We start from the raw sequence: 22,781 nt of genomic DNA, 5'->3' as shown, positions 1-22,781 counted from the left end.
ATGTACTCAGTTTGGTCAGAGTATTCAGCTACTACTTCTGACCTTGTTGTGATTTATACAGACTGACTCACTATGCATCAGCCCATGCCTGTCCTTTCAAGCTATCAGCACAAAGGACAGGCGTGTACACAGTACAAGTGGTAAATAATAAACCTGCATGTATTTTGTTCAGAAAGTTCCGGGGCATTAGTCAGCATTTGTGTCCACGTTGACTGTCCTGAATGCGTGGGTATGGCATCAGTCCATGGCTGTACCTTCCCTATGGGGCACAACCAATGATAAAGGCTGAAATCTGCCAAGTAGATAGCAACATGGCAGCCTTCAGGCGCACCTTGGTCTCCAGAGGACTGAGGGCTAACATGCTGATTGGTTTGATTCATGTTTTGTCTAACACACATGTATTATCATCAAGCCACCTAACTCCCTGGGCCTCATTTGGAGCCCAGATTGTGCACCACTTTATAGTTCTACATCCCAGCAGGCAAGACAAGTAATTGATCCTACTTTCTTAAATAAAACAGTTACTTGCATACTCATCCTTCTTGAGTGGACAGATTACATTTTATGGTTCTCATAAACAAAGAATCAGCAGACAACACTTAAATACATTAGAGCAAGAACTTCATTAACTAGAAACAAAGCATGTCAATAGAGCTGAAATAGCATTTTTTTTTCTCAAAAAAGGAGAATGAATGTTGTAACCTAACAAGACAAGCAGAAGCGAATATGGCAAGAACTAATGTCACTGCTATGAAAAGGGGATAAAACTGGTAAACTTCTTAGCTGGCAAATCAGAAAAGCTAAAAGATAATAGATTCAATACCAACTAAAGATGGCGACATTGTAAACAAGCCTTATGAGATAAATCAATATTTTGAAAGCAATATTTTGATGGAGATGCTTAAAGAAAGCCTTAAATGAAAGACTTCTACCAAGACTAGAACCCCAGCAAGATTTCTTAGCACAAACAACTATGATTCTTATCAACATTTGTCAAAGCTAAATATGGATCTTAAAATATTCTCTAAATTGGTGGCGCTACAGCTGGAGGGCGTGATGACACACCTCGTTATCTCTGTGGATGCACAAAAGGCATTTAATAGAATCCAGTGGGAATATCTATTTTACACCCTGAAGCGCATTAACTTTGGTGAGGTATTCATAAAATATATTCAAATCATGTATCATTCTCCCAAACCCCAGGTTCTGACAAATGGAGTTATGTCCAAGCCATTTCAGTTGGTAAGACAAGGCTGTCCTCTTTCCTCTCTCAGGGAGGTATACAGACCGGAACATATGAAAGCAAACTTTCCTTATATGCTGATGATTTATTCATTTACATTACACATCCAGAAAAGTCTGTGCCTCAATTGTTCACAATATTAGAGAAATACAGCACAATACTAGGCAACGAGCTTAACTTTGAGAAGAGTGAAGTAATGCCCCTGAACCAAGGTACTACCTATAACCAGGGACCAGTTACATCTCACTTTAAGCTGACACCAAACAACCTTAAATACTTGAGCATTCAAATACCCAATGACCTGAACCCATTGTACCAAAAAATATTTGCCCACTCTTGAGAAGATAAAAGCGGATTAATACAAATGGAAGGATCTAGTCATCTATTTAATTGACAGAGTTAACATTGTCAAGATGACTGTTATCTCTCTGTTCCTTTCAATCCCACTTTATTGCCCACCAAGTTTTTTTTTTTTATCTTGTTGAATAAATTAATTACTAGCTTTCTGTGATCTTAAAAACATGCCAGGATTAAGTAAGCAACATTGCAAGCTCCCTTAGGTTTGAACCTACCCAATTGGAAAGGGGTCTGTCTGCAGTCTGCAAGAGAGAGGCGAAAGGGCGGAACATGTACCTGTCCAAATCTCAGAGAACCATGTCAGAAGATTTCGGCCACCAAAAATACCCGGAAATTGTACGAAACATTTTGGCTTGAATACAGAAGAGTGTTTTCCTTAGACAATTTATATTTTATTAAATATAAGCATATAAGACACTCATACAATAGTAACACATGGTTATATTACAACCGGTGTTGATAAAATTATTTTAAAGCAAATGTTTGTGTTTATGATGTTTTTTTTGATCTACCAACCATTACTATAGTAATTTAAGTTGAAATAAGTATGATATGTGACTTATATTGTTATGTATTCATAGTGAATTATGTCATCTTTCTGAAATTATTTGGGTTTATTACACGCATAGATTTCATAATTTTGTATTTTTGATGAAATTTTGTGTATAAAAATAAAACCTTACTTCTATTTACGCTCCATCCAATCATCTGCATAGATGGGCTGCAGAGCTTCTTGTCCGAATATAGCCTTGGAGGATACTACAGTTGGAGGCACTTTGTGAGTTCATCATTGTTAATGTTAATAAAATATGTACGAATGAACAATAACATTTCAATCATGGGAGATCTCTCTACTCTAATTTTTATAAATACTTAAATAAATAAGGAACGGGGTCAAAAAGAAAACCCCCAGCTTCCCCTATATCGCAGAAACCCTGTGAATATCAGTATGATGTTGAAAAATGTATATGTTACTATTTTAACACTATCTTGTCAACAATATAACTATTGTTTGGGGTAAAATGACTTAAAATACAATAATTGCAGAGAAAAAATGCATAGCCTACCCATCAGCTTTTTTCAAGTTACTATATTTGGAATAGTTTCAGGATGACCCAGCACACCGTTTTCACTTCCATAACTGCAGAAAACTGGGTGATTGACTAAAATTCTAAGTATCAGAGCAATTACACAAACACTTTGTAGACACAAACACTTTGTAGACAGTGAGGTTGAGGGGAAGTGATACAGACTACGGGGTCAAGTTCAACCTCTGGTTCACTTAACAGTCCATTTCCATCATGAGCGACTACACAAAAAAAAAACAACACTGAATAAATATTCCAGACAATAATAAGTAACTACAAATGTGCTGAATTATTTTCCATATAAAAGAAATCAAAGTCTGTGCATCAGAGTCTGAACTAAAATTAGATTTGAAACAGGCAAGAGTTTCAACATTTCACCTTTGATCCAGAAACACTTCTCAGTCTGCTGTTTGCAGCCAATTGAACTCCTTCTGTAGCCCTTTTTTAAATTGAAAGTCTACGAAACTCTGACTTCCATTCAACTCAAAGTTTATTTGTGTTCTTTATACAATGACAATAAAGAGTCTATCTAACTTCAACGTCAACTTTATTTGTCCCCTATGGGAGATTTGCGGCAAGGCATACCAAAATACAAAAATACATTTAAAAAGCATTCATATAGCAAATAAATAAGTATGTCTTTGGGAGCCATAGTGTTGGGAGTCTGAATTCACTTTTTAACCTTTAGCATTAAGCCAAGTTCAGAAGAAAACCTGTCTCCTCATACTCAGTCTTTATGTGGATATTTTAGCCAATCTTCATCCATTTTCTTCAAATCTTCAAATAAAAAAATAATGAATAAATCAATGAACACCTTAAGTGACCGTCTTCTTCATTTTCATGTCTGTTTTTATTATGCTTGATTGATTGATTGGTTTAGCTAACACACATTTTTGAATGATGGACAGTAAATATGTGTCACCTCTCTCCCCTTACATTTAGTAAAACTTTCACATGTCAGATGAAATCCTTACCTGTCTTCATGCAATGCATGACACATAAAGTCCATCCAGGTTTCACAGAATCTGCTCAGCATGATGCATTCTAGGAATCTGACACAGACGTTTCATCATCAGTTTCCCTATCGTTGTTCAAGTGAAACCTTACAGTGTCATATCTCAGAAAAGACCTATAGAGCCTGATTACACAAGTCCAACAAAATGGTCACAACCAGCTAACACTGTGTCTCTGCTAAAACTGTAATAATAAAACTCCATTTAGAATTCATTTCTTTCAACTTGTACTTAGATTTTCAGATCAGATTTGGATTTCAGAAACACAGGACAAGATGTAGAAAATCCCTTATGTGCAAGAACCTAATAAGATTGTACCTAGCTGGGGAATGTAGACACAGGGGGGTTTTCAAGTGGGCACCCTCCTTCCTCAACGTTTCGTTGATAAGCCCACGACGTCTCAGAAGGGCTCAACAGTGAATTCTGGCATCCCAGAAACACCCCCCTCTGTGTCAACCTGGACTGCTACCTTGGGGCCCAGCAGGAGTCCTGCCTCTTCATCCACAGCTACTGGCTTCTTCTCTTTGCTTCCTCCGACATAGCTTTGGTTGCTGCCTTCAAGATCTGACCTCTGATTCCTAGGTCTCTGAGCAACCTCATTGTAGATGTTGCTACAAACCCCCTGCACCACACTTCCACAGGACGAACTACGGTGTTCCAGCCGCAGAGTTGTGCTTCTGCTGCTAACTCGGCATAACTTAGCTGCTTCCGCTCATATGCCTCGTCCACTGAGTCCTGAGAGCTGCCGACCAACATCAACTAGCATCTTCCAGTCATGGGCTAAATGAAGCTGGCCACTTTCCGGAGGAGTGGGTCTGCTCCTGGTTCCTTTGGCTCCCTCTAATATACAATATATAGATGGTAGTTTGCAGGGTGTTAGTTGCTGATGGTGATGCGGAGTTGGTGGCTGCTAGTTTGCTTTCCATGGTGGAGGCAAGGCATTTAAGGACATTATTGTGACACCAGGTGTTACGTCCCTGGGTGAGGCTGACTTTACACCCTGTAAGTAGGCCTATGTGTTTGAGGGAGATGTTTAATGAAGAAAGGTTGTATGTGGTTATGTGGAGGAATGTATTAAGTATACCAAAGAACAATGTTAAGTATCATTAAACTTATCTGTGTTAATTTATCAACTGAGAGTGCACTCAGTATTAGACCCTTATAATAGAAAAAGTCTTAAGTCCTGATATTTTTGTTCCTTTCTGCACAATTACTCACTGTCTCTTAAAAGACTATTACAACTCATACTGTAAGGAGATGATGGTCCTTGTTTACATGGACCTGCTGGAGTGTAGGTATTTACAACAGAGAGGCTGCATAATGATGAACATACAAGAAGAACACTACTGGTCAGGGGTGCAAACTTGTCACCTTTCGGCAAAATTTGACGTTTTGGATCCCAATTAGGTCATTTGTGTGATTCATTTAGATCTGCAATAAAAATATTTGGCGCTGGAGCGAAACATCAGGTTAATATATTGATAATTTTACATATTTTACGATAGAAAATATTTGACAGTATTGTCATACTTGATGACTTCATTATGTTCTCTCAAACTCTGCTCTGAGAGCTTCTTGCATAGTGACTGCCCTTCACATCACCTCTTAGTAGAACATGGTAAGCCCTGTTCTGCAAATTCATCCCATTTATAAAAAGGGACTCAAGGTTGGGAGCATGTGTTTTTCATGTTTCACTGAAGCTTTATCAAAAAGTTAAAACAAAACATAGATATTGACAAGCAATTGTGTTTTTCTTATTGTTTGCACTGCTTCTTTAGTAGGTCTGAATGCTAAACTCTTCTGTAAGATTGGTATAAAGAATGGTAATTGATTGGCTATGGAGAGGGTGGAATCTCCTCGTGAAAAATTGAGTGGGAGTCGTCCCATTCCCTGGAAAAAAGATAGCGGAAACTAGGAGTGGCTGCCATAATGTTTTGTCTTCTAGTTGATTAAAATTGGATTCTGAGATATTGTGTTTGTTTAAGCGTGGAATTTAATTTTTTTTGTTGGGCGCAAGATCTCCCATTTTTCTACCACAAGATCTCCCATTTTTCAATCGATAAGCTGGAGTATGTCTTATACGCAAACTTTACTCTTTTAGTTATATTATGTATTCTTTTCATTTTAACTTCTGCGCTCATATGTCTTTGATCAAGACTTTTTATTGTGACTGTCTTTTAATACATTTTATATCAGCATTGTTCGAGGCTAACATTTCATTGCTGAAGTGCTTCAAAGAAATGTCTGTGCATATGACAACAAACTTGAACATGAAATTATGACATTATAGCCTGCATCCTGCTCCTGATGTTTTGCAAGCTTTAGTGAATGTTTGACATTCCAGTGCATAGCTGACAAATACTACTAACTGGACACTCCCACCAAACTGCATGTATAAAAAGAGGACCAAGAGGTGGTGAGTTCATTCAACAGAGCAGTTCTTCTAATGAGCTATAGGCCTCATTGACAGGTAAGAGAGATGCTTCAGTTAATGATTTCACTTTAAAACAGTTGTATTGTATAATTTTTGTGCCATTGTACTTTCAAAATGCCATGGTTTTTTAGTATTTTATCTACTTTTACTGAAAAACACCTGTCTTTTTTTAGATACCTGAAAAAACTTTTCCCATCAGGACTCCTTGTACTTTCCAGAGTGAAAATGGTGAACTATAAAGTGACCGTGTTTACTGGCCATCTCAGCGATTCCGGTACACTTAACAATATCTACATCAAGCTGGTGGGGACAGATGGGGAGAGCCATAGACACTGTCTCATAGACATAAGAGGGGCTTTTGCCTTCATCAGGGGAGCAGTAAGTGTAAAATATCCTTCTTTATGTATTTGTAAATGTGTTTGATTTTGTCCCCGTCCTTATACTGTCTGTGTTTTTATGTTAATCATTAAATTAATAACGGGATAACTATATGCACTTCATATTTACATCTAGATGTCTTCTGTTTCTGTAATTACTCCAGGAGTCCACTTTTACCGTGTCCGACCATGTCTCCATTGGAAAGCTGCTCCTGATAGAGCTGGAAAAAAACGGGCCCCTTCTTTTCCCTAAAGATGCCTGGTTTCCTTCCAAGGTGGAAGTGGAATGCCCTGAAGGACACATCTACAACTTTCCCATCTACCGCTGGATCAGTGACAGTGAGGTGCACCGCTTCAGAGAGGGAAGAGGTTTGTGGAAATTAGTTTTTCTTACATACTAAGCTTCTACCCAATCACAGGAAAGGGTTCAAAAAATAGACATGTCCCACAACTTCGACTATGCTTGCCATCATATTGAATATGTATCCACATTTTAAACCTTGTGTCTCTCTGTTTCTTGAAGCTCTGAGAGTCTTTGATGACACTCATCCTCTTGGCCTGTACGATCGTCAGCAGGAGCTGAGTCTGCGAGGGCAAGCTTACTGGTGAGTTAAGTGCCGCTACAGTTTTAACGTTTCCCCCCCTAAAACCAGAATGCATCCAAACCTGCTTCTATTTTAGTTCAATATTTTCATTTTAAATAATGATACAATACACCAGCCTTTTTACATGTTTTTATCATGCCACTGTTTTTTCAAACTCTATTGTAAAACTATAAATACAAATGCATCTTAACAGTCCGAAGTTTATCATTCTGTTTTTCTATTCTTTCTTCCAGCTGGAATACGTATGCAGAAGGAATTCCTCATTGCATAAAGGCAGAAAGCCCTTGCTCTCTGCCTCACGAGGTCCAATTCTCCTTTACCAAGTCCACAGAATTTCTCTTCACTGCAGTCGAAGGGTGAAGTCCCCAAATTCTGTCAGATATCTTTCCAACAATAAAACAATGTACCTTTTGCCCTACCTGTTTATCAAACTATTTAAGAACAAATAATAAAGTTGGCATTTGTATTTTACTGTATTTCAGGCTGGCTGAGCTGAAACTGCAGGGTCTGGCTGACTGCACAGAGAAATGGACTGATATCGAGGACATCAATCGGGTGTTCTGCTGCAAGCGCACTGACATATCAGGTACTTAATAATAATGCTAGTTTACTGAAAAACTTGATTCTGCCTGCAAAGTAATGCATTCACTTGAATTCTTTTAGATAATACACACATTTACATTATGCTTCTAAAAGATATATTTCTCATTCATTTGTATTCATACATTTTTAGGAATGCTATATTGGCCTCTCTACTTTGCTTGTTAAAGTGTAAAAAAAACAGGCAGAAGGTTTTTATGTATTTTTATGTCTCTATGTCAAAATTAGGTAATGACTAAGCTGTTTACTGAATAACATTTTATTAATTAGATGACTGAAATCTATTTTGGAGCAACTCTGGCCAGTGTCCCATCCTGTCCATGACTCTGTCTTCTTTGAACTGTTTCCCATTACGCGGATTCACATAAAGCTCAGTTATTGCTAAGCTACATAGCTGTAGTTGTCTACTCTAAATCTTGAAACTCAGGAACTTTCCACTGTTATTTTGACAGACTATGCCCATAAACATTGGAAAGAGGACTCTTTCTTTGGCTACCAGTTTCTAAACGGTGTGAATCCCATGATGATCAGGCGTTGTTCAGCCATCCCAGAGAAAATCCCTGTGTCTGAAGGTTTGATCTTTCTACCTGGCCAGTGTACCTTGGATGATGAATTGAAGGTGATTGTCTTGACCTCACTGATCTTAGTGTTTGAATCATGCATTTCCCCATGGCATGTTAAATCAATTGTAATATCCACATTGTATGCTTGATAGTAAAAATCTTTAATTCTTTATCATAATTTCCAAACAGAAAGGGAACATATACCTGTGTGACTACAAGCTTTTGGATGGAGTGGAGGCAAACACCATCAACGGGAAGAAGCAGTACTTGATGGCTCCCCTCGTCCTGCTCCACAAAACACCTGAGGACAAGATGATGCCAATTGCTATTCAGGTGAAAGTAACTCAAGAATAGTAAATAAAGCTCAAGAATAATCAGTAAAGCCGGGTAAATTTAGGGTATTTTTTTAAGCACCCCTAAAACCAATACACATATTTTTTACTGAGACGGAGAGCATCTGCTTTGCTGAATTTATTAACCAAGACTATAATGCAGCTTTAAATAACACCAAAGCATTGATGAAGGCAACGATCACTAAACTGATCAAACAAACCTTGAAAGTGTTTGGTTTTTATTTAAACCCTGAAGCAGAGACTGGCATGCATAGCTAGATTTCCTCAAAAAGATGAAACAGGGGCAGGGAGTTGGCCAGAGATGACACTAGGAAAAAAAATCTCACGCACTGAAATGGGTGAAACACAATTAGAAATACCATTACAAGAAGCACAAAAGTGAGTACACAGCACACTACCCAAAGAGACAGAGTTATCTGGCAGAATAGTAGAGTGGAGACAGGTGTGTCTCATCTGCTGCTGAGGGGAGAAGCCAGCCACACCCCGTGCCACCCTACCACACACATACCGGCAGGAGAAAGAAAACAGATGGAGAGAGAACAAACATAAAAAACAAATTCAAAAACAATTCAGGATCATCACACAAAGCAGAACAAACTTGGAGTAAACAGACAGCAGGATGTAAAATTGTGAAAACTAGTAACCATATTGTAAATTGAATAAACAAATTGAATGAACCACATCTTGCTTTCTTCTCCTGTAGCTGAAGCAGACTCCTGGAGAGGACAATCCCATCTTTTATCCTTCAGACACCGAGTACGACTGGTTGATGGCCAAGATTTTTGTGAGAAGTGCAGATTTCAACTTCCATGAACTCAATATTCACCTGCTGCACACGCATCTGCTGGCTGAAGTTTTTGCTGTGTCTCTACTGCGCAATGTGCCCATGGTGCATCCACTGTACAAGGTATATAAGCATTAAACACAACTGGATAGTAAAGAGGCATCAAATCTCTGACTTTTTTTTGCAATATTGTTCCTGACATAGTTTAATCTTGCCCTCAGCTGCTCGTCCCCCACACTCGCTACACCCTGCAGATCAACCTCATGGCTCGAAAACTGCTCATTTCTAAGGATGGTTCTTTCACAAAGGTAGGAAAAGGCAAACACGCTCAGCGGATCAGTACCTTATTCATCTTTTTTATCTTAATAACATGTAAAGTTCCAATCTTAAAACAGTGTTGCTTATTTTGACTGGTCTCTAGTTCGCAGCTTGTGGCGGAGAGGGTATGTTCACAATCCTGAAGAGATCAATGGCCTCAATGACCTACAGCTCCCTCTGCATACCAGACGACATCGCTGAGCGTGGGATGGAGTCTGTACCCAACTACTACTACAGAGATGATGGACTCAAGCTTTGGGATATCATCCACAGGTATTATATGTACTTTTAATATCTTCATTCTTTTTAGGGTTTTACCATATTGGTGCCAAATTGGAGACATTTGTTGTCATGGAATGCCCTATAAAAAAATCTACTTGATAGATGCCATGAATCACACTAAAGTTAAACAAGATGCTTTCTACTGTCCATCTCAGATGGGTTAGATTGCAGAACAGCATGAAGACTGGAAGGTTTTTCTCAAAACTTCTCAAATTTGCCTCGCAGTTTCCCAAAAACAAAAAAAGCAAAAATGTGTTTCCCTCACCTACCTAAAACTGTTGATACAGATGATTACTCCATTGAATTAAGTATGTTTGAATCATCTGGTTTGTATGAGATTTGTAACTGGTTCTACAAAAATGCAGTTATTAGAACTAAAAGGAAACTTGCACAAGATGATTGTCAGCACTGAAGTTCCCAAGGGGTCAAGTTTGAAAAATGTATTTTTATGCAGATGACACAATAACATATTTCTCTGAGCTCTTCGATAGATGAGGTCTTTAGAAGCAATCCGACAAGATCTTTCTGGTCTTAAATTTAATGCAGAAGCCAGAAACATTTAACTTTTTATAGTTAAAAAACAGATTTCAAACCACGGTCATTTTAAAAAGAAAAAGATTGAACTAATGGGGCTTGACTGCTTAAGGCAAACACTTACAGAACAATTAAAATGTGTGTATGGGCACGTGTTTGTAAGTATTTACATGTTTAAAGAATGCTTTAAATCTTATATATTTATATACATGACAATTAATTACATTAATCAATGTTTAGAAGTATTTTGAAACATGACTGTGTTTCCCTGCATCTCTCCACTTTTCTGAAAGCCTTGTGCAGGGAATCCTCAGCTACTACTACAAGAGTGATGCTGAGGTTGAACAGGACTCTGAACTGCAGAAGTGGATTTCAGACATTTTTGAACACGGATTCCTTTCCAACGCAGACACAGGTGTGCTACTCTAAAAACACGTAATCTCAATGAAAAATGAATTTGTTCATTTGTTTACTATTACATTATTGTCAAACAAACATTAGTTATATTTGATATTTTAAGTAATGCTGCTTGTTTTCTGTCATTCTCAGGAATTCCACAGAACCTTACCACAGTGGCTGAGATGGTCAAGTTTGTCACCATGGTGATCTTCACCTGCTCAATACAGCACGCAGCCGTGAATTCTGGACAGGTGAATTGTTGTATTATTGTTTTAACTTTTGTGAAATTGGTTGATTTGGTTTCGCATTTTCCCTTTAAATGGGGAAGTCTATAAAAAATTAAATAAAATTTGTTGTTAAAGGTTTTTAGTTAGCATTTAAGATAATCAAGTCTAGAAAACATATGTACCCCTTTTCAAATTAGCTTTTTTCGAAACATAGTTTGCTCATTGTTACTGGAGGAGATAGAGATTAATAGTTTTGTATACAACAGTAATAATGTAAAATAATAAAACAGATTAAGATGACTTCCTTTACAAACTAATGAACACTTTTTTAATACATAGAGAAAGAGATTATATTGTTGGTGTAACAAATAAGGCAACTCTGTCACAAGGCTGCTAACATCCTCACAATGGAAACCTATAGTATGCTGACTTGAAGCAGGTTAATGTTTTTTAATACTACCTTGTTTTTTTTTACATTTGAGAACACTAACGAATGACACAAAACAGGAGGTATGATTTTGCAGGATTTTGGATCCTAAGTCAATGTATGACAAAAGATATGTTTTGATGAAATGTCGATAAGAATTAATCAGTTTATTCATCGCAGTATGACTATTGTGGCTGGATGCCCAACGCTCCCAGCTCCCTGCAACTTCCTCCACCAACCACCAAGGGGACAACAAGCAAGGCCACCATGCTGCAGACGTTCCCTGACGTCAACGTGACAGTGAATGGAATGTCCACCTTGTGGTTACTCAGCAAGCAGTCCTCTGACTTTGTAAGTTCCCATGACATGTGAAAAACATAAATTGCATTATTTTAAGTAAGTAAAGAAAGTTAACATGGCTTATAGAGTCAACCATACCTTGGCTCTGAGAGCCCACACAGTATCTATTTAAGAAGCAAAAACATGAACACGTATTTAAATCATGGAGAGGAAAACTCATTGTAATGGTTTCATTGATGTCATCAGGTTCCATTTGGCCAGTACCCAGAGGACCACTTCAGTGAGGCGATTCCCTGCAAGGTGATTAAGGATTTTCAAGGAAAGATTGAAGTGCAAAGTGTCATCATCAAAGTCAGAAACGATAGCCTTGAAGTCCCATACACATACATGGATCCAACAAAGGAAGAAAATAGTGTGGCCATTTGAGTATGTTTGTGACCTCCCGCAGTTTTCATGTGCAGCTTCATATTACCAAAAAGAGTAAAGAAGAAACTGCATGATCATTTGAACATTAGATGTTAAACTTTCATTTTAATACAGCTGTAATTATTTACTTTAGTGATTTTCTTTTTTTACAGCTTTAACTCCTAATCAACTCCTAACAATATTATATAATTTAGTCAATGATTATGCAGGACATTTGATCAAAATAAATCACTTAGTAATAAAAAAACTTTTGAATTTTGCTGTGTGACTACATGACCATAAAGTGAACTGTGCTATATGACTCACTGTCTGAATAATATATACTGTGTATACAGTATGTAATGAAGGGGACATGTGTTTAGATAGATATACTGTATGCTTTGTAACTGTTTCTCTGTTAAATAACAACATGTATTCATCTCATCCTGCATTTAATAAAGAACTGATCCAACACATCTGCATCTGTAGTTGTTTTCATCTTTGAAAATCTGAACATTTTGAAGACTATGGGACTATTTGCACTTTCCTGCATGAAGTTGTGCATGAAAAGTGGTGCATATGAATTTGAATTAAAAATGGCTGATTTTAGTATTAGTAGAAGTATTCATTTAATTGTAGTTTGGATGGTTCTTTACTTCCCCCAAGAAAGACCAAGTGGGCTGCAACAACCCCCTTTATCTTCTGAATATCGGATTGTACTTTTATGTTTTCATATCTTCAGCCACCATGACATTGAAATTTACCTGAGTTATCTAACCACAAGGTAAGGGGCCGTCATTTATACACTGTATTTGAAATGCCAATGCACTAAAATAAAAAACTTAAGGTATAATGCAAGATTAACACCCCTGATTTATAGGCCTAATTGTGGCTGACTGCTATAATCAAATGAAATATCAAATGCAATGCAGTCACAAACCATTGTGCATACAAAACATTTTCATGTCTGCTGCATGAACACTTTAGGCCTACACCAGTTCCTTCAAGTAGACGTACAGAGCAAGTGAGCGAAACACAAGAACACAAGATGCAAAAGTCAAATAAAGCAGCTATTCCAGCTACCCTGAAGTCCCAAACCATATTTACATATTTACAGTCCATGTCCCAAACACGGAGTTTTTAATATAAATAAGAACAGCACAGGCTGTTACATGGTCCATTCACATTTATGCATTTTAAAAGTATTTGGTTTGGTTTTACAACCCACAATTAAATCATGCAATGTTTAAAATGTTGCAATGATTTTACAAACAAATGTTCATCTGTTCAAACACTGTGTGTGTTTCTCCCATCGTCGACAGGGGGTGCTGCACGCTGTTTTTAAAGGTGACATATTTCAAGCCTTTATGTGGACACTTTCCAAACCTTCATCTTGTATTCACGTACATTTGGGCGTTATAGTTGAATGACTTGCGGAATTATCAAGACAGGATTGAGCATCTGTACTTTGACGTTAACACCCCCCTCCCCCCCCCCCAGACCAGTAGGTGGCGGTAATAACGCGTCGTTTACCATCCGCCATTGAACGCGGAAGTGCATGACATCGGCGGTGATCACACGTGGGGTTAACGCCACACGCGTCTGTGGGATTTATGTGCTGGAGTTTGTAGGAAAACATGTCGAAAGGGCAGAGAACCGTGTCAGAAGAAAAAAACGGGGTTGACATGAGACTACAGGATGAGGGGGTCCCAGATCCTCCACCGGAGACGAGGCGTACCCGCAGCGGTCGCCAAGTGCGCACTCCGGCCGCACTGCTGGATTCAGAAGTCCCGGTGAGGACTCCCAGCCGGAGGACGAGGAAGTCTGTTATCCAGGAGGCGGTGGAAGAGAGCATAACTGAGGTGGCAACGCGAAGAGCTGAGGAGCTGGTGGAGGAGAAGCTCAGTTTGTCTGCCGGAGCGGAGTCGTGTACCACAGAGGCTGCTGTCGTTCATGTGTCCGGGCCTACACCGTCAGAAACGGTGCCTATGACCGCCGACACCATGCCGAACAAGAAGCCTCGTTTGGGATCAAGCGGAAAACAAAGCACGGCCGTACCTCTGGGGAAACCGAAATCGGGGAGAGTATGGAAGGACCGCAACAAACAAAGGTGAGGTCGTAAGCACTGATGTAAACACGCTGAGAGAAACCTTTTGTTGATGGGAAATGTGGCATCAACAGAAATAAAGGGAAGCCTCGCATTGCACAGATAAACAAAGTTAAAGAAAAGGTCTACATAAAAAAAAATATGACTACTTTCTCCAACATGACATGAATGTTTTCCTTTTATAATGTAAAATAAAATGTGCATCTGCTGAGTGAAAAAAAAAAAAAAAAAACCTTGCTTGACCACGTTTTTTAAATGTGGGTTTATTCAGGTATCGGTTTGAAGACCTACATGGTCAATACATGCTGCTTTTTATATGATTAAGACTTATTTATTCACTTTTTTGAGAGTATGTCACCAACAACCCTTTTGTTTGTTTTTGTTTTCCTATCACGCCTGACCTCAGAGGCTGTACTCTGATTGTTATATCTAATTGTAATAAAAAAAATAATAAACAGTTTCATGTTCCATCTTTGGGTGAAGCGGTTGATTAAGATTAATAGATCTATTATTTGTGTGGCCATTAACATATTGCATTAGGAAGATGTGGATTTGCATTGGTTAAAGAAGAATTCTGGGAATTTTCAAAATTGGAAACTTCCCATGGGAATTAACCGGAATTAACAGGAATAAACTGGGAATTTACTAATTTGAAGGTTGGCCCTTAACAGGGAATTTAAATTAAGTTGGGGAAAATATATTTTAGCATAATCTTGACGAAAACAACCAGATTTCATGCAAGCACACTTGAATATCTATGCTATTTCTCAATCATATGCATGTAGCACACAGCTTACTGCAGGGCTATTGAGGCCACGCCCCCTACATGCGCTGTGCATTCATCCAAAAACATGCAGAGATGATGTCTAGAACCCTGAACCACACCTTTGAGCCCAGAGCACAAGACTAATGAAGCCACACAGTTTAGCCCGTGGGCTACATAAAGTGAAATACGTTTCGATGATTATTATGGGGTAATATATTTTAAACAGTTGATGTATGGTATTAATACGATTTTTAATATTTCCAAAATTCCCCAGCTTAACTTCCCATTGAAAGTTTCCGGAAATTTTTCCACCACTTTGCAACCGTAGCCAAAGACGGGTATATGAGTGTTGAAAAGGTTGTGATGACATATCACATTCAGAGCTGCAGTACGATACCAAAGTTGTGAGTTACTCGTATCGGTTTTGTGGATGCTGGAAGCATAGAGCCCTTAACACAGGGGTGGGCAACTGGCGGCCCTCGTCAACCCTTAATGTGGCCCTCAGGTCAATTTTTACACGTCAAAACATGAAGAAAAAATGACAAAATCTGCCATGAAACCATGAAAACCAGAAATATGTCCATAATAATATTTGATCACTGGTATATGTTGAGTTACATTTGAGACATAATCGACTGTAATCGTTTTTTGTATCCTACAATTTGGCCCTCTGGCAGTGAGAATTAAATGAATGTGGCCCTTGCTGTGAACGAAGTTGCCCATCCCTGCCTTAACAGAAAGAACTTAATCTACCATTCAGTGAAAGTTTTTTTTTTTTCAATGTGTTACACACTTATATTGGCTAACAAGGGATTATCTTGTCTAAGGCCTGTTGTGTCATGATAAGGGTTTAACTGTTATTAAAGCTGATGAATAAAAACTGCTCTGTTCGTTTCCCTGAATGAAAATGGATCTTGTAGATCAGTGTTAATAATGATAAAAAAAAACATTGTATGGGACATTCATAGGCATCTTTATGAATGAGAGCCACTGTTGGAATGAGTGCTGTATCATCAATTAACCCACAATATGTGATTTGTTTTCTTAGGTTCTCTGTGCTGTTGAGAGATAAACCATTGTGCTCTTCCTGGGAGAAGAAGATGCAGGCCAAGCGGGAGAAAGATCTGGTGAAACAGTACACGGTGCAGCTGAAAGAGGAGAAAGCCAAACAGAAGGAAGTAAGTCAAAGCGTTGTGAGGATATTCTCCTTTTCATGGTTTTAAAGTATTTGCGCCGTTACATGTTTCTTTTTTTATATCCTGCCTTTGTAGGAAAAGAGGAAAAGGAGAGAGGACAACTTGAAACGACGTCTCGAGAATGAACGCAAAGCAGAGATTGTCCAAGTGGTACGTCGGCCGTTTCTCACACGATACATTCAAAGAGACACTGAACAACACACCGTACACTGTTTCACAACTTACACATAGAAGAGAATGAACTTCTTCTCATCTGAGCTGAGAGTTGCACACACATAGCACTGATCATGTACACCAGTTTTCTCAGTATATAACAGCCATTTAAAAAAAAAAAAAGGTTTCAAAGATTGTGAATGACTACAATCATTATATAAAGTAAATGCGCATCCACTCACAAACAAGACCAAATGCTTGATCCCCTTCAGGGTCTTTTTTATTTCCCCAAGTAGTTTTTTTGGGCCTTTTTGCCTTTTTATTAGATAGGACAGCTGCAGAGAGACAGGAAATGTTGGGAGGGGAGAGTGGGGGATGACATGCAGCAAAGGGCCGAGGTCGGATTTGAACCCATGCCCGCTGCATTGAGGACTATACCCTCTGTACATGGGGCGCATGACATAACTGCTTAGGCTATCCGCGCTCCCCCTGATCCCCACCAGTTTTTACACCTAGCAGAGGAATATGATTTCATTTAGGTCTTTTATATTGCCTATACATATGTCCACTAGGATACAGAGGAGTGGTGGCTACTGGATCAAACTAATATGAACTCCTTCATATCTGTCAAATGATAAACTCTCCGTTCTGAGAAAAAATAGAAGAGTCACTTTAGGAAAGAGTATTTAAATGCTACAAAGTGATTCTATATTTTAGATCCTTAATGTCAAAGATTTGTCTGAAATATAGTCTCATAAAGAACACGGACAACTAGTGGTTACATTTATACATTTCATTTTCAACTTTTCTCTTTTAAAGAAAAAATGTGGATCATTTTTTTTTACAAGTTTTAACATAACATATAAGCATATTACCTTGGTTGCCCACAGATCATTTAAGTGAGAAACGCACCGTTACATGTAAGAGCTGCATTCAGAAGTCAGTCTGTTCGAAAATGAAAAACAATTGTTTTGTCCTCTCCTGTCTCATTTGTGTCACAGATCAAGAACACAGCCAAGATTAAGAGGATGAAGAAGAAACATCTGCGGAAGATAGAGAAGCGCGACACGCTGTCTCTGCTGCAGAAGTCACGCACGCAGAGTGAAAAAGCCAAGGGGCCTAAGAGTGTAAAGAGCGACAAAAATCAAAGCCAAAAGACTGTGAGATAATAAAACTGTGTCGGATAAGCTCTGTGTCTTTTATAAGGATGTCTGAAATATAAACAGTGTTGTTTAATTAAAACATTAATGAATAAAGGTTTTCTAAGCAGAGAAGAGTTTAAACATTCGTTAGTCTCAGTTCATTTAACAAGCTGCCTGTTAAGGTGTGGTGGTGACTGTGTCTGTCGTAAGCCTGTCCTCTACCTGGATTTGGATGACTCTGGGCTGGAAGTGGGTGTGTTTCCCATTGGCCCATGAGAGCGTGCAGGTGAGATTGGGAGTTGATACAATTCTGCGATTGGGCGCCGTTCACACCAGCAAATGTTGCGGACATAGTGGCAAAGAGAGGGTAAACTTGAGGTTGCAATTTCTATTTCTAGTGCAGGGATTGGAAAGTAAAGGGAGGGGAGGGAACTGTTGTACAAAATGTTATCAACCATTTGTTTATCTTTCTAAATGAGCAGGTGGGGATATATAAACGTGAGAATGTCTTACACTGACAGTCATTTTTTCACTGAGTAGCTTCTGCTGCTGTTTATCTGATACCTTATAAGATTTTTACCTTGATAACAGAATCTCTATGGTATCCATATTGAAACAAGTAACCTAGTAAACTTAAGTTCTGTCTGAGGCTATTCTAGATTCGCTCGACGTTGGAACAAATTAGTAGAGCGGAAAAAATGAATAAATCAACTGATATTTTTTTGTTTTTAACTATAAATCCAAATATTCTGTGAGAAATAACCTCAGACCAGATTCTCAAGTGTCAGGATTGAATTCCAATCCTTCTCTTGTAAACTGATTTCCTTTGAGCTTTGAACTGTCAAAAAAAATGTGGGTATTTTTTTGGCTTTAAGAAAATTCAAAATTTTGCTTCTCCACAATGAGGAAATATTAAGGGTTATTTCACAAATAAAATGAGCCGTGACCAAATGAACCATCACATTCAAGGGCAGGCGTGTGTCTCAAAGACTCTTTAAAGCATTTCAGGTGGACTATGGTTTTTCATAATAACATGAACGTACCAGAACGATTGGCGATTATTACTCAAACAAAATACTTCTTTTTTTAACATTATTATCAGCATTACATGAAGAACATCACGAGACGACTTCAGCCACAAACACGGTGATGTGTGTTCACCAAAAATAGCCGTGTAAATGTTGAGAGCGGTTTACACACAAAGAAAGCTGGCTTTTTCTCATACCTCTGACTTTAAATGAAACATTCATTGTTCAAGAACTATCTAAGCAGCCTGTGAACAAATCATTCAAAATTGTCACATACACACTGCTGTCTTTGTGCCACATGCTGAGACACCTACCTTCTGTTCGTCACCAACCTGTTTGCATTGTGAGACCTTTCAGTTGCAGTAGACTGATGGGACATCCTCTAAGCACAGATAAACAAAGCAACATTTAAAAAAAAAAAAAAGTGGTGAACAATGTGGATGGAATGATCATTCATCAAATATGTTGAGCTCAAGGTCTCTTTGACATCATTTTTCATGTCTGTCCTTGGCGGTATAAAGTCCGCCACATACTGAGGGAATGAGCCAAAGACTGGGGACGAGAGTGAGCAGGATTAACATCGCAGTGCAGATACCAGATTTCTATACGAGTAAACTCCAGAGACACTGTAAGTAGAAGGGATTTTTATGTGTCTTTCATTTGAATAAGAATGGCTCATTTTGTTTCCCTGCAATAGTCAGATTCATCTTTATTGTATTTCCATTACTTCTTCTGTTTGGTAATATCTTTAAAAAAAATCATAGTTTGAGTAAATCCTTATTTTGCATTGAGTGAATGGAGGATGTTACCTTCTTTTTGTCCTTTTTAGATAAAAACAGACCTTTACAATGCTTCTCATACAGCTCCTGATCATTGGTGAGAAAGTTTTTTAACTCATAAATTACAGTAAGTTGTGGGGGAAAAGGGGACACAGCCCTCTCCTATAAAGATGTTTTCTTTTTCTGATTAACAGCATCAGTAACTTCGGCAGTCATCACTGCAGAAGGCACCACCGCCAGAGGCATCACGGCAGGAGGCACAACCGCCGGAGGAACCACCGCCGGAGGCACAACCGCCGCAGCAACGGCCACCGCAGCCAAGACCACCGCAGCAATGGCCACCGCAGCCATGGCCACAACCAAAGCCAACACAGCCGTTACGCCAGCGGCCCTGACATCCAACTCAACAAACACAAACTCCACCACCAACACGGCAGCTTCCACACATCCTGGGATCACGTACACAAGAGGTCTGATTGTGTGTCACTTCACCGTTGTTATGTACAAGTTCATCTTCACAGTGTAACCTGGTTGTGTTGCATTTACCTCTCGAGAATTGAGTCACCGCTGACCATTAAGTTTCCATTTTAATTTATGTTTGAAAATATGACCTCATAATCATTTGAAGCACTTGTGTTGATAGATTTAGACAAAAATCTAGATGTTCAAATATTCAATTTGAAGTTTCTTTTTTAAACCAACAATAGCTTAGTTTGTGTGTTTTTAGTTTCAGCCCCTCATCGTATCTCATCTTTTTCTTTTCAGTTTTTCTACCCACTTAAAGCTCCTTTAAAAAGCCTTAAAACTGTACTATAAGTATGACCTCTTCCACAAACTGCAACACTGCCAAAATGGTACTGTTTTCTTTTGTTGTACTCAGAGGGATGTAATTGTAATGCCTTTGAAACATTTTTTTTTTTTTTTAAATAATGTATAAAATTAGAGTTTTCCTTTAAAATGTTTCATTTATAAAATAACACTATTGACTTACAGTGGATGTCCACAATTTGAAGTTTCTTAGAGAAGTAACTGCTGATCAATCTGTCATATTACAGTTTAAATAGAAAAAAATAAAGGCTTGGATACAACGCTTGGCAATATGCATGAACAAATATACAGTTAATGTACAACCTATCCTGACTGCAAAGCCTGTTTTACATTTATGTTTATCTGATTGAAGGCAAGATATCGTCTGCATTGAAATGTTTCACCCTTGTTCAGAAATGTATAAAATCATATTAGCCACATTTTTCTGTAATGTATTTTTCCTATAGCATTTAGAAAAGGGTCTGATTTATGAGTGTAAAGGTATCTTGGGTGTGTAACCTTACATCACAACCATTTGAGCCTTAGAATATTTGCTCAGTGACACTGGTTGTACATGTCATTTTTTATGCTCTTTCAACTATCTGAACCAGTTCGCTTGCCTGCGTCCATTGCTGCAACACCTGTTGGTGCACACACTTTGTCTGGGCCCCTGAAAGAACTAGATAAAGGGCCCTCCCAGGATATGATTTAAACAACATACCGGTATTCACACTTGAGATGTGCTAGTAGCTAGTGCTAGCCTCCTGGCTAACATTAGCTCCCTCTGTGCCCGGCTCACATCACTTAAGGGGGGGTTTAGATTTTGAAACAGGGTAAATCTCACTCAAGCAACTAAAATTAGTTTTTATTACTTTGGGTGGCAATGGTAAGTATTCAAGTGTGAAATAAATTGTGGTCATTGTTGTTTAAAATTAGGAAGGACCAGGTTTTTGCTAACCTCCATGGGCCCTCCCCATCTGATTTGGCTCCAGAAAGCTTTCTCCTTTATCCCCCTTATGGAGCAGCCTTGGTTCGCCGTGAAAACTGGTCTCATATCTGGCAAACAATGGTAAAGTTGCCGTCAAGTGGAGTGTGTGAAACAAATTCAATGGATAAAATCATGAGGCAGAACATAAGAGCGTGTAAAATATCAACACAGAGTAGGCCTACATACAAGTGAAAAGTAGACATGTTGTTGAGTGTGGTTGCAACAGTCATGTGAGGCTCCATGTGACACTCACACATCATGTGTTAAAAAATGAAGGTGTGACTGGATGTTAATACCTGCATAGGTAGGCAGGTTATAGGATGTGTCTGAGTAATGTAAAGGATTTTGATGTTCCTTTAATCTCGAAGGGAAGCTCTACTGATTATGACAACAATTGTCTGCTCAAGTTTTGATTACAAACCGTTGACATTATTGAGGCTTTCAAAGCAGTTCACTTAGACTTAGACTTAGACTTTCTTTATTGTCATTCAAACTTGTACTTTACAGTGCAGATAAGAACGAAATTTCGTTGCATTTGGCTCGTTGTAGTGCAGGATAAAAACAGCAGCATGTATTTACAGATAAAAAATAAAAATAAGGTGCAGATATAAATAGATATAAAAAGAAAAACTATGAGTAAAAATACTATACAGATAAATATATTGCACGTTATATTGTGTTTTACAGTCCAGTGAGGTAGTCCTGTGTGGGGGTTTGAGGGGGAATGGAGGGATTCTTTTTTCCTGTTCAAAAGTCTTATGGCCTGTGGGAAGAAGCTGTTACAGAACCTGGAAGTTCTGCTTCGGAGGCTGCGGAACCTCTTTCCAGAGTCCAGCAGTGAAAACAGTCCTTGGTGGGGGTGGGAGGTGTCTCTGCTGATTTTCTGAGCCCTGGTCAGACAGCGGTTCCGCGGCATATGCCACTCATATGCGGCATATGCCACTCATATGAGTGGACCAGACCGGCATTCATTGTGGCGAGGAGAATAATAACTCCTTCAGTTTCAGTAGGGTCCTCGCTCCGAGGTCGGTGCTCGGTCCCTAAAAAATCATAACACGCTGGTCGAAGACCATGCTGCTGGCTAATTTTCCTGCTAATAGGCTACCTACCAATATTTTAATGACAATTTGAACGAAGGACTACGCAATACACTGATATAAGTACTAGTAAACTGCTAGTACTAGTAAAGGATGTGACGGTTCTGCTGCACTTACTTGGGCTTGACAGAGAACTTCTTAAATTTCAAGTTATAAAATATACCTGGTCAAAATATTAATAATGAAGATCGTTAGAAACTACTAAATTTAAACACAAGGGGGTGGTATTGGACCATTTAAAAAATGAATCTGGTCAACATTATAATGTCCAAAATCCTAATTCTGGATATAATTAATATGTAAATATGGTCAACACATAATTTATGTATTTTGTGTGGTAAGGAAGAATAACAACTCTTTCTTATTAAATAGCTTTTCATGAAAGACATTTTGACTATATATGCAAGAA

At 38.5% G+C, this 22,781-nt stretch overlaps 3 protein-coding genes across 3 annotated transcripts; all 3 read left to right on the top strand.

Moving 5' to 3' along the window:
• The first annotated feature begins 6,138 nt into the window (after positions 1–6,138).
• Positions 6,139–12,783, top strand: LOC109994929 (polyunsaturated fatty acid lipoxygenase ALOX15B). The gene is made up of 15 exons (XM_020648441.3): positions 6,139–6,171; positions 6,309–6,513; positions 6,677–6,881; positions 7,036–7,117; positions 7,351–7,473; positions 7,600–7,703; positions 8,170–8,336; positions 8,470–8,613; positions 9,337–9,540; positions 9,639–9,725; positions 9,839–10,008; positions 10,845–10,966; positions 11,101–11,201; positions 11,785–11,955; positions 12,151–12,783. The coding sequence occupies exons 2-15, from the start codon at positions 6,361–6,363 to the stop codon at positions 12,328–12,330; spliced, it is 2,013 nt and encodes a 670-aa protein (XP_020504097.1). The 5' UTR covers positions 6,139–6,171; positions 6,309–6,360; the 3' UTR covers positions 12,331–12,783.
• A 1,076-nt stretch (positions 12,784–13,859) lies between these two features.
• ccdc86 (coiled-coil domain containing 86) lies at positions 13,860–17,814 on the top strand. Its single transcript, XM_020648440.3, has 4 exons — positions 13,860–14,419; positions 16,231–16,360; positions 16,454–16,528; positions 17,533–17,814. The coding sequence occupies exons 1-4, from the start codon at positions 13,947–13,949 to the stop codon at positions 17,698–17,700; spliced, it is 846 nt and encodes a 281-aa protein (XP_020504096.2). The 5' UTR covers positions 13,860–13,946; the 3' UTR covers positions 17,701–17,814.
• A 1,414-nt stretch (positions 17,815–19,228) lies between these two features.
• LOC136179421 (uncharacterized) lies at positions 19,229–20,743 on the top strand. The gene is made up of 3 exons (XM_065956127.1): positions 19,229–19,329; positions 19,531–19,577; positions 19,675–20,743. The coding sequence occupies exons 2-3, from the start codon at positions 19,550–19,552 to the stop codon at positions 20,004–20,006; spliced, it is 360 nt and encodes a 119-aa protein (XP_065812199.1). The 5' UTR covers positions 19,229–19,329; positions 19,531–19,549; the 3' UTR covers positions 20,007–20,743.
• Positions 20,744–22,781: the final 2,038 nt, after the last annotated feature.

Source organism: Labrus bergylta, chromosome 1 (genome assembly GCF_963930695.1).
Source record: "Labrus bergylta chromosome 1, fLabBer1.1, whole genome shotgun sequence".
Lineage (NCBI taxonomy): Eukaryota > Metazoa > Chordata > Actinopteri > Labriformes > Labridae > Labrus > Labrus bergylta.
Note: the sequence above shows the minus strand (reverse complement) of the source record. Positions and strands in the feature narration are given on the sequence as shown.